The sequence below is a fragment of the Malurus melanocephalus genome, unplaced genomic scaffold (assembly GCF_030028575.1).
Source record: "Malurus melanocephalus ecotype Western Australia unplaced genomic scaffold, MMel_1.1 scaffold_109, whole genome shotgun sequence".
NCBI lineage: Eukaryota > Metazoa > Chordata > Aves > Passeriformes > Maluridae > Malurus > Malurus melanocephalus.
In genome coordinates this window covers 1436380-1449077 of record NW_026623341.1, presented here as the reverse complement: position 1 = coordinate 1449077, position 12698 = coordinate 1436380, and the positions used below count along the sequence as shown (strand labels likewise).

The 12698-nt window shown below is 35.0% G+C and overlaps 1 protein-coding gene across 1 annotated transcript in view; it reads left to right on the top strand.

Annotated features, from left to right (window-relative positions):
- Positions 1 to 12698, top strand: part of EYS (eyes shut homolog) — a 685229-nt gene that overhangs the window by 291468 nt on the left and 381063 nt on the right. The window contains exons 26-27 of the mRNA XM_057369428.1: positions 1321 to 1492; positions 2014 to 2092. Coding sequence (XP_057225411.1) covers positions 1321 to 1492; positions 2014 to 2092 — 251 coding nt within the window. The remainder of the gene's footprint in view (positions 1 to 1320; positions 1493 to 2013; positions 2093 to 12698) is intronic.

Genomic DNA, 12698 nt, shown 5'->3' with positions numbered 1-12698 from the left:
CCCATAATTGAAGAGTCTTTATCTTCCTCAGTCTTTAAACTTCATAAACCTAATACCCTCCCTTTATTTAGTTTGGGTTTTTAATAAATCTATTAAATTTTTCCATGATACATATATTCATTCCCATCTTTAACTCAATTGTACCATAATTACTATAATTATTATAGATTTTATTCACAAGAAATCTCAGAAATTCTTTTTAGGGTGGAAATGACAAAATGGACTTTTTACGTATATCTGAAACTTTTAGCACTGGCAGGACTAAAGGTCCATTTTTCCTTTTGCTCAAGCTTTTCTAGGAAGGGCAAAATATGGAGATACAATGACAAGATTTTCCTTTTCTTTCCAGCAGAGTCAGTCATACTTGGCAGAATCTAACCTTAATTACTTCTCATGAATCACAACTTTTAATAAACAAYGCACAAAGTTGCAAAGGAAATATAATTTCTAATTTCTCAACAGATTAGATTGTAATGGAAGCACATGTGAATAGGGAATAATTGTCAATGATTACTGAAACTCATTTCAGAGTGTTCTCTTTCGAATTGTTTCAAACCAGGACCCACCTATTAAACTATCATCTCAACCAACAAGTTTTCTCACATTTACCTTGTGTTTCTTTCCCCCCTCCTGCTGTGGGGACAAGCAGCTGTCTGTGTGGTGCTTAGCTGCCTCCCAAGCAGTGGGCAGTAACTGCCTACGAAGAGACCTGTGCACATGGTGTTTGTCAGTTAGTTTTTTGTAAAATACTAATATTTTTGAGATATTTAGATGGACGTTGTGGCACTTACAAGCATAACAGTGTGCCACTATCTCACTCCTAGTGAATGTCTTCAGAAAAATTTCRAAGAATTTAATCTCTTCCATCATTTATCGAAAACCCCAGCATTTCAATTTCATTTTGAGAAAATAAATATTGCAGTTAGACCACCACAAGGCATATATTTTAGTTCTATATTCCTCTTACAGGAAATCTGTKCTATTCAACTAACTGATAACTGTTTAATGAAGTTAATCTTGAAATTTCAATTTCTTCATTGCTTGCAAGCTGGTAGTTAAAGCCTTCTTCCCTTGCCACAATTACAGAGGTCATAATTTCATATTTATCATTCATCATATATTTCAATATAACCATGCTTTTTGACATTTACWCCTACAGGTAATTCTAGTTGAATATTCTTTATTGATGAATATAATGAACAATACTTACAATCTATGTAACTAAAAGCAATTTTGTGGAAATATTAGTATTAATAAATAAACAGTTGCTTTGAGTTTAGAAGTTAAAAATCAGTCACATTTTCTGGGCTTTTTTTACAGGTGATAGATGTGAAGTAAATATAGATGAATGTATGTCTTCTCCTTGCCTCAACAATGGAAATTGCATTGATGGCATCAGTTCCTACAAGTGTCACTGTAAGAGAGGTTTCATCGGAACAAACTGTGAGATAAATGTTAATGAATGCTTGCCAAATCCTTGTCTTCATGGAAGGTGCCTATTTTTATTTAACTATTATTATTTCCATGATAAWGTACCTAACTAGCAATATTTAAGGTTTAATGATATGGGAAGATTGATAAATATGCTTTTAATGATGTTCTTCCATAAAGTAAGGGTATAARCACACTTAAAGATGACAGATGTTGCCTGTTTAAGCTAATGTAATATAGTTACATTATCTAAATTTCTCGCATTTTTTTTCATTAGCATAACTAACATTCAGTAAGTGTGGATTAATTAGACTTTAATACATTTAAAAGTGAATCYTTGGCTGTTACATGCCAACAGGTTGAAATGGGAAAACATCTTGTAATGTGACCATCAGAATCCTTCCAAAATGATCACAGCACCCATAATATGCACATTTGAGATCTATTATTAAAACTAATGAAATTACCATGGATTACATTAGGTTACATCAGACCACTATTTTGAAATCCTTGGAATGACACTACTAGTTCTGAATCTGGAATTACATAGCTTCATCTGAATAACACTCTTTTGTATTTCAGATGTATAGATCTCATTGATGGGTATCARTGCTCTTGTGAAGCAGGATGGACCAGCTCAAGATGTGAGATAAATATTAATGTATGTTTTTAAAAAGTTTTTTTCATTTTAGGGGAAAGGGCAACATGTCAATTGAAACTCTATTTAGTTAACCTCTGAAGTCAGTATATTGAAAATGCATGACAGAAATTCAGTTGTTTAAAGTCCATTCTGAAAAATGCATTATTTTTSCCTATATGACACTGAATTAGAAAAGACCATTAACAAAGTGTCGAAAGAAGTTTAAAGGTGACGTGTGAATGATAAATCTGAAAAGCCACAGCCAAGCTAAGCCAACAGTGCCTGAAAATCATTTGTCCCTCAGTTAAGGATGAATTGCATAATTACCTAATTTGCATGTTTGGGTCTCATTTCCTGTAGCTTAGCTGCCTATTTGCATAGTAAACCTCAAGGTGCAATGTTCTGCACTGAAAGTTGACATGACTTGTCTTTAAAATTTCAAAATCCAGGCAACTGTAGAATTCTATGATACAAAACCATGAAGTACTAAATACACTGCCCACTTCCTCTTCTGAAGTTCATTAATATTTTTATGCTCTCATGGGGGATGGCTGTGGACAAGAAGGYATGCATAAATTTTGTGCAGATTACCATGGTCAGCAAACCAATTTGTAGAAGGTGACTACATCTGGCAGAACATTTGTAAAGACTGTTGTCTTTACAATATTGACYACACTTTGCAGAAAGTACTGAATTGATTTAATCTTTTTTAGGTTTTCTGCCAAACAGAGTTTAATCTAATCTTGGGATATGATCTTTTTAAATTAGTTTGGTCTCATGAGAAAATCTGGCATGAGAAAGTCTGGCATGAATCTTCCTTCARGCTTTCTGGCTTCTAATATTGTGCTGCTGAATTGTCAAAAAATTGTCAAAAAAAAAAATTCCAAAATGTTATAGGAACTTCTTTTTAACTCATGTATGAATGCAGGGAGCTTTCAAATTTTTATTGCTTAAACTACTAACTAAACTAAACTTAAATTACCTAACTAAAAATATCTCATATTACATATAGTATAACTTTTGTGTTGAAAATACATGGAAGTCTTACACAAGGAATATAGCTGGAATATTAGCTTCCAACTTCCTTTACAGAAAGAAAAAGTCAGAAAATAAGTAATTCAGCTCTACAGAGTGCCCATCATGATATAATATGGTATTACAAATCTGTATGATTATCACTTGTTGCCAGTGCTGATACAGAATACCCTTGGGTAATATTTTCTCTAGCAACATCCATGATTTACACTTTTCTCCATTTTAAGAGAATGAGAGATTAAATGACCTGTAGACAACTTCATAAAATTATATTCAAAGGATAGCCATATTTCATAGTGAGATGTTTGAAAATGCATAGATTAGAAATTCATAGGAAGAAACAATATACATATACCTTTGACAGATAAGTCTGTCAGAGTAACAGCTTCACTTTTTGGTAGTCATTCTATTTGCATGCAATGTCACTTCCAGATTACACTGTGCTGCAAGTGTCATATTTTAAAGGTTCTATCACTGYATTCATCCTGCTTAGATATAAATCATGCCTATGCAATTCTTAGGGTGATCAGCTAGGCTCTCTGACTATGCAGGGGTATGCATATCACAATAATCATGGTAGGCTTATGCTCTGTAATTGTTTTTTTCTAGAGTAACTTCAGCCACTTTGTTTTAAAAAATAGTCATGATTTAATCCAGATAACTTTTTTCTTTTTCTTCACTTGAAGTTACATTTCTTTGTATTAAGGGCTATGCAATTCATTTGGTGTMGTAGCCAAGATTTTGTTTAGAAGGGGGCTGTAGGAATGTCTCTGTGAGAATAGGGCAGGGGCTGCTCCATGCTGGAAATCATCCCTTTGAGTCAGTTCCAACCAACCAGCTGCAGGGAAGAGTTGAGCCTYTCACTCAAGATGATAGCACATTTGTAGAAATGCATTTAAGAAAGAGTAGAAAATCAGAAATTTCTGCCCAGCACAAAGGGCAGTGAGGGAGAAAAGAAGTGTGAGAAACAACCAGGCAGTATCCAAAGTCATTGAAAAAGGAGAGGGAAAATGAKCTCGAGGCACTGCAGGAGGGATTGCTGGAGCTGTAGCCCCTGAAGAAAATCATGATGGAGCAGTAATCCATGGAGAGGACCATGCCAGAGCAGATATCTGCACAGCATCCCATGGAAGAGCCATGCTGCCCTGAAAGAGGTGCAGCCCATGGAGTGCCCAGACAGGAGCGGCTCTAGGCAGGAACTGTGACAGAGAGAGGAGCCCGTGCAGGAACAGTTCCACCCTGCAGCACATAAAAACAACCCACMCTGAAACAGGGGAAAAGTGGGAGAAGGAAGGAGCAGCAGAGAGGAGTGGTGCAAACTACAATCCCCTTCTCCCACCCCATCTGAACTTCTCAATGTGAAAGGAGRAAGTAGAAAACTTTAAAATASRGGAGTGAAGTTRAGCCTGGGAAGAAGTGGGGTGTGGATTTTGTTTTTCTTTCTGTTTCTCACTGACCCAAAATCTATTTCTAGTTCCAAGAACCTAAATTATTATTTTGCCCATGTCAAATCTGTTTGCCTGTCACAGTAAATGGTAAGGRATCTCTCTGTCCATATCAATCTAGGATCTTTGTCATCTTGTTTTCTTTCCTTGTCATGTAGGAGGAGGGAGAGTGAGAGAATGGCTGGGTGGTTATTGCAAGGTCAGCAACTAAGATGATTCAAATAAYCAATTTMAAAATAAAATWWWTTKKKKKKKKWWWWWKWWTTYCCYWARSMWTTYKKGGKTTTTTTCCCTTTACTTTTTTACCTTGGATGCTTCCTTTGCAGTTTCTTACCCTGGACTTTTTCATTGTCATCTGTGTTGCAATAGAGTTTGAAAGAAAATACACTTCAAAACTTTCTCTGGTTGTCTAATACTTTTAGGTACAAAATAAGCACTTTATATCTTTATAGTTATAGCCTATACCTTTTGTATATCTATTATGGAGTGTATATATTAGAACTTCCCTATCTACTACAGTTTTCATTGCTTTTTCATTTATGGAATTCACTCAAAAATGAGTAACAGAAAAACTATATGCACTACATGAATCAATTTCAATACACATTATTTCCTTTGAAATTTGCATATTTTCAAAATGGTAAAATGAATGTACATAACGGGAAATTGATCTTCTCTCTCTGATAAACATGGATTAATAATATGTGCAGTAATAGCAATTATGGTTAGTAATAGACATTATTTCTTACTTTTTTTTSGCTTCTTTTTTCTTTGCTATGACTGATGGGACATGATTGACAGATGTGCTTCTTCCATGCTCAGTTAAGGCTGTCTCATCCTGTCAAAAGGAAGCAGAAAGCATTTTGAGTCTTTGCACAGGAGAATATTCAGCTTGTTGGTGGTTTGGCTTGTATCTGATAGAAAGCTGTGATCAGACTGCCTCCTAGAATTGTTTTGTCTGGTTTTACTGATATTTTATCTCTATTTTCATAAAAGATAGAAACAAGTGATAAATCAGGAAAAACAACTAATTTTATGCACAAAGGCACCACAACTTATGCACATGCGAGGCTACTTCAAGCAAATAAATATTTATTTATTAGGACTAGCCAGATTGCCCAAAAGACAAGGGTGTGGCAAACACTGATGGATGTACAAAGACTCTCAGATAAGGTGGATGCTCCTGATGCCTCCCTGAGACTTTTTCACGCTCCTGAGTATTTTTACCTATTGCTAACCACTGTATTTAAGAAAGAGTTTAAAAAACATTTAGTAAAGTAAGTAATTTCTTGAAAGGAGATAAACTAATGTTAACTTGCAAAAATAATGTGGATTATGCTCAAGATGCAGATAGGTAAATCTAAGAGCAGGAGGAGAGAGAGATGGCTGCTTTATTCTGCAAAGCAGTGTATCTGTAATTACAGAYCCATGGGACAGTTTCAGTGTGTGTAATACTTCAGGGACTTCCTGGCCATGAGATAGGAAGTTTATTTTAAGTCAGAGTGACTGAATTAGAGAGCCTTTTCAATAGAAATTAATGAAAAAATAGATAATATAAACTGGAGAAGTAGAGAAATGGATGAGACCTACAAGAATGTTGAGAAAGCAATTCCACCCCCAAAATGCTAAGCCCTCTGAGGACATTCAACTGATGGGCATATTTCTCATCTCTTACATAGGAGAAAATCCTATCAGCTGAAATCATATCTGCCCTTGCATCACAGSTGTTCTAACAACAGAGTCTATCCTACACCCCAGAAATATTGAATTATTATATTCAGTTTCAGAAAAAGAAACTATAAAAGTGAGSTCCACAAGCATATTAATGGGTATTAAGCAGATAATGTTAAAAGCCCAGGTAAAATGTGTGTTACAGCTGAAGAACACAAAGTGGTCCAAATTCCTGATTGGCTTAAGAAGGAAACTTAAAGCTGTGACAAGGGAAAAATGGCATTTTGACAAATGGAGAACTTGCCCACGTGGAACTGATAAAAAAGTTCAAAATGTTGGCAGGAAATCCAAAAACCTGAAACACAAATTTTAAAGAACACTCTAACTTATAAAAATGTCTTCACATCTATAAATTGTGGAAGTCAGGTAGGGAATTGGTGGGATTACTTGATAGCAAAAGTGTAAARTGTGCACTCAAACAGGGTTTGAGAGGAGCTCAGTGAATTCTTTGCATTTGACAAATGCCAGCATGACCTCACAAAATGGAGAAAGTAAAAAGGTGGCAGATAAGCTTCAGTGTAAGTTAATATTCCAGGGAGAAACAGTTTCATACAGCTGAATTCAATTGTCAGTTGCAATTCTGGAAAGATTTGGAACAATCATTGACAGCTGTCTTGAAGTCATTGTCTCAATATTCAGTCACAGCAAAGAATAGCAAAAAAACCTGCTGGGCATGATCAGGAAGAGTATGAGGGGAAAGACAGAGGACAGGATTTCCTAGCTAATAAAACCTAGGTGGAGTCATACATTGGTTATAATKCACAGTTCTGGACTTTGCACCTCAAGGAGCATGAATAGAATTAGAAAAGCTAGAGAATAACCAATGTTGTGTGAATTGAATAGTTGACATGTGAGGAGATATTTAAAGGGCTGAAACTATTCCCTTTGAAGAGGGGAAAACTGRGGGGTATGTAATTAAGATTTAGAAAACTCTTGCATGGTAGAAAAGGTTAAATGGAAAATCTATTCCCCAAATTCTGTAGTGAAATAAGTGGGGGGACATGATAAAAAATAAATAGATAAATATTTGGAAGAAAACCAAGTACTTCCTTTCATGAGAAGCAGAGAACCCCTAAAACATGCTGCCCCAAAGGGTTGTGGGGTCAGGTCATCTCATAGTAGGTTCAGAAAAATTAGGCAGGTCACAGACAAYAGGTCCATCAGTAAATGACAAGTAAGCCAGTCAGGGAAATACAATCTATCGTGTCTGATTAGACAGTTCTGTTTGCTGGGAGGCTTGATGGGACATAGATTTTGCAAAAGAGGTTTTCCCTCCACCTCTGTTGTAGACAAAATACTGGGCCAGATGGAGCACTGGTCTGATTCACTATGTTCCTGCTCTGTATCACTGTCTGAAAATTAGGTTTACTTTTATTATTTTTTTTCTCTTCTCCTTGTGCTAATAACACAGAATCTCAAGGCAAAATACTATTTGGACCTCTTTTTGAACTGAAACATGTTGGATAAAACCAACATTCTGAAATATGGACACAAGTTTTCCCAGTTCATTCCTCAAGGTGTTGTTTACAAATTTAATCTACTAAAAGGAAAAGTTTTGAGAAGTTAATAATTAGACAACATGGACACATGATGATATTAACTGAGAAACATAGTGTAAAATCTACTCATTATAAAAATACACTTTATTTATTGTTTTGTTAAACATCAAATAGAAATACATCTGGAGCATTCATCTCAAGCTKTCCATGTAAATCTCACACTTTTATATGGAGTCAATATTCTTGAGATTTAACCCAAAATATATATCCTGTAAATTTAGATGATTTTTCCAGAATCTGGATTCAGCATGCATTAAAACCATATGCCTATTATGTTCTGTATGCAAAATACTTGCTTTAAAATATTAATAAGCTCCTAAAGCATTTATTTACAGCCTTGATTTCCTTGCTGTCCTTCCTGACTGCTTTTTTTTTTTTTTAATTTCATTCCAAACTCTTAGCTACATGGCTCTTGCTTAGCACAAAAACCTTCAATTTTGACCTGACAATGTCCTATCATTAAATGAATGGAAACATGCCTCTTGGAAGCATCTTTTTTTTTTTTTTTGTGATGCAATATATATCTATAACTCTTAACTCTTAACTTTCTTAACTCTTTCTTTTCTCCCCTTACATCCCTGTCCCTACAGTGGGTTTGCATGAGCTATATTAAGAATTATTCCACTTTGTAATTACCTTTTTGATATAAAATAAAACTTCACTTAAATAAAAAATAAGTCTACAATTAAGTTTTTTTGCCTTGAATCTTTTATAGAAATAGGTTTTTTTAAAGTGTTGCTAGAAATAGTTTTACATTTCTAATCAGCATTTCTAAGGAGGGCTAATGGAAAATAGCCTGTTCTGCAGGAAAAGAAAAAAAAAATCCTATCTTCCAAAATGTATTTCTAGATTTTGTTTTAAGAAACAGTGTTGAACAGACACATTATTTGGAAAAAAATGTGTATTTTTACTATTTTTATTAATTTGCCAAAATGTGTTTCAAACTATGGATTGTGAATTTGAAGATAATATAATGAGATATGTAGAAAGTTGGGTTTTCTTAGACAGAATAACCTCACTTCCAGAGACAGCTGTCAGTATGGACCCACAGATTTYGGTATGGAAATAGTATGCCTTGAGAAAAGTGCCTTTCTAGGTCATTTGTTTGGAGTCCAGATTTCAGAACAATTYCCTGCCAGCAGAACCAATGAACTGTGCAATGCCAGGTGGACTCTCTTAAGGGACAGTCACTTTCTTCCTTGTACAAACAAGATTTACTGCACCATGACATTCAGAGAACAGGAAATACAGAGAAGAAATAATAAATTATTGTGCTCTAATAAATGTAGTGGATCTTGTATGACATTGTTTSAACTAAGTATTCTACCCTTAAAGGAGCTGCATAACTAGAAATCTCAATATATTCTTCCACATTTTTGCCTTAATTTTTTAAATTGCCTTGCTATGCTAGGAAAATCGATAAGGACTTATATTTACTGTAAAAATAGTTTAGTCAAAATAAAGCCAGAAAATCACCATTCTGTTCTCCTTTCAGAAGTTTATWTTCCATTCATTTACATCTCCATGGAAATTAATACTTGTATTTAACTTTTATTTGCCAAGAGCATATGATTTAGAGATGCCTAAAACCTTTATTCTAAAAGAGAAGGAGGTGGAAGATCAACTTTTAGCAGTTTCACAGTGACTGACTCTCAGTGAGTTTAATCTTATCTCTTGCTGGATATATCTGGATTTTGGGGAATCCAGGTAGTTATTTTTGTACTGACTTTATCTGGGAGTTAAATACTCAATTTATAATATGTCTTGTGAAAATGACAGTGCACTGCCATTATCTCTCTCTCTCTCTCTCTCTCTCTCTCTCTCTCTCTCTCTCTCTCAATTTTCTTGGTGATTACGTGAACCCAAGAACACTCATAGAGCCATCAAGAATTCTGGAACTTCTCACAGAAAAGAATTCCCATTGATTATTGCTTTTAATAGCTAGAAAGAGATCTATATTCCATGWTTTTGTCTAATAATTTTTAGCCTGTATATATTATGTTTTCAGCAGTACTATGTGAAAATTCCATATCTGATTTCTTTTTTTTTTTTCAAAAAAAATTCTACAAATTCTGTTGTGTTATTTTTCTTAGCTTTAACTTACTATAAGTATTTTAGCTAGTACTTAAATCATGTTATAGTCTACATTTTTTTACATCTTTTGTAGGATGAAAAGTTGCTACAACTTTGCACAGTCTCAATTTCCACTAACCATAAAAAGAGAAATAATCACCTGTCTAAGTCACAGTTCCCYTCTCTGAAAACTTAAGGGTAGAATTAGTAATTTTTTCCATAGCATTGCAATGGGACTTCATGTTAATAGCTTGTCCAATATAATTTTTAAATCTTTTCCAAGGTCATTGCCTGTTATGTTAACACATAAACTCAAATGATTCCTTATTAGTTCAAAATGGAGAAAGTGCATGCCTCACAGAARAAGAAAACCAAGAATAAGAAATGCCTACTGAAAGGTATCCCTCCTGCTTTACTCCGAGGAGGTCGGAGATGAGAAAACTCGTAAGATTTTTGGATGAGAATAAAATGTCAGGCTCATGAAGAGTKGATGAAAAATAATTACAATTGTATAATTTCTCTTTCGTTAAGTCATTTAATTTCTTTACATGGGAGCTTATTGAAGCCATCCACATTTTAAAAGATGAGCTGGGAGGGGAAGCATTGGTATCCTGTAAATTGTGAGTACTGGGCATCCCCTAAAGATGTGAGGAAGGTTAAGGAATAAGCAGAGCACCCTAAYTGAAGTCAATAAGGGTGGGGTTCTTTGGATTTTTTATTTTTTGTGATCATGGAAGGAGCAAACCTCTTTAGAACACGCAGCTGAGATGATGAGTCCTTGGAGAAGCTTTTCTTTCGTGGTTTCCTTGGCTGTGAGTGYCTATAGCCCTGATTTGACCAAAGCTGCCCTTGAATGGAACAAACAACACAGAAAGGGAAAAGAAAAGGGCAATGATGGCCACAGGAAAGCTAAACATTACAGCTCCATGTGGACAGGTTTCTTGCTGGGATAGGACAGAAAAGAAAGTTTTACAGCCTATGCATACCCAGGTGTGGTGAGTTGTCTGGCTCCAGACATCCGCATAGCCACTCCTGCACTCCCCTCTTTATCAGAAGAGAGCGAGGAAATAAGAGAAGCTTGAGGGTCAAGATAAGGACAGGGAGATTGGTCACTGTCACCAATTATCGTCACAAGAGAAACAGACTTGGCCTGGGGAAAATTAGTTTAATTTACTATCAATGAAAAACTAAAAGACTTTTCCTTCCAACCTGACCAAGAAAGTATTTTCCTCCTGCTGTTTTGGAGAAGATAGACAGTGTTCCTAGGACTGTGGTTCTCTACAATYATTGTTCTGATTTGGAAACTGTCTGGTTAGGGGTCACAGTTAAGAATCAATCTCACATTTTATAAAGGAAGACAAAGTGAAAATAGCATTGGTATTTCAGAGAGCTTGTCTTCAGAGAATAAGGATAGCTGGGAATTTTCTGCAGAGCCAGCTGTTCCCTAATGTCATGCTGTAAAATCAGTCTCTGGTGAGACCTGAGATAGGCAGGACTTGGTAACAGTTATCTTGAAACTTCAGTTTGTCTCATGTTCTTTAGAACACAAACCACATTATTTGGTGGCAGTGTGGTAAAAAAGCTCGTCAGCTTTGGGATAAAGTTGTTTGTGGCATTTTTAAGATAGTTCTGTCTTTTCAGTGACACAATTTTCTTGCATGAATTAAGAGCAGTGCAGAAATAGCTTGTTGTCTGGTAATAGTGTACTCTGGTTTTTTGTAAATCGAATGTTTAACTGCAGCACATCAAAATATACTGGAAAGTGATAGGTGCGATTTCTTTCCTACAAACCCTCTGACGTTTATCTTACTGTAAAATCTTGAAAGAACAATACATTTCACAGAAGAAAATGAAAAGGTTTTGCATTGTTTGCAACTTGGTACGACTGTGATAGCTTATTGAATCAAAGCTGTGAACATTTTTGTGAGCTTTGAACTTATCCTTAGTTACTTTGATGATTTTTGTATTTTTCAGACTTTAACTTTTGAATCATGATTAGGTAAAAATTTGATCCATTAATTGATATATGTTTAATTTATTCTGCTAACGAGAAGAAATAAATTTTGGGATTGCGGTGTAGAATGCAAGTGAATACAAATGAAGAGGACTAGACAAGTTAATGGAATAGAAAAAAGTCAGAGAGTAGGAACTGAGAATTGAGATTTTTTTATAAACAAAAAAAGAACACTACTGTCTGCCAACAAAAAATGTAATTAACATAGYAAAAGACCACTTCTAGAACCTAGACACAAGATTTTTGGCAGTCTGTAGGACAATCTCCATCTTCCTGTGGGATATATAATTCAATTAGCTTATGTAATGCTCACTAATAAATCATCCTATATAAACCCAGCTGGAGAGCTTATAGGAAAATAAGTTGTTTTCTCAGAATTCCCCATGGATATCTGCATTTACATTCTGTCAAAGCTACTGTAGTACCTGCAGGAAATGTGAGTGCCCTTGGATATCCTTAAAGAAATAAATTTAAAATACTGGATTTAGCCAGACTATTTGGGTTGCAGTTGCAAAATACAACTCCTTTGGGATACAGGTAAAAACTAGGTTTCTGTGCTCAAGGGCAAACCCACATTTTTTGCACTGGCAGTTGCACTAACTAAAGTTTCCTGTAATTCTGGAGAAATATTAAGTTGCTGCTAATTTGCGTGGTTTTAATTTGATGATTTTTACATTTGCTTTATCAGAAGAAATTGTTATGTGAATACGTAAACATTTCTACATGTTTCTATTTGCAATATTATGCATTAATTGATAATGAAAAAGCAT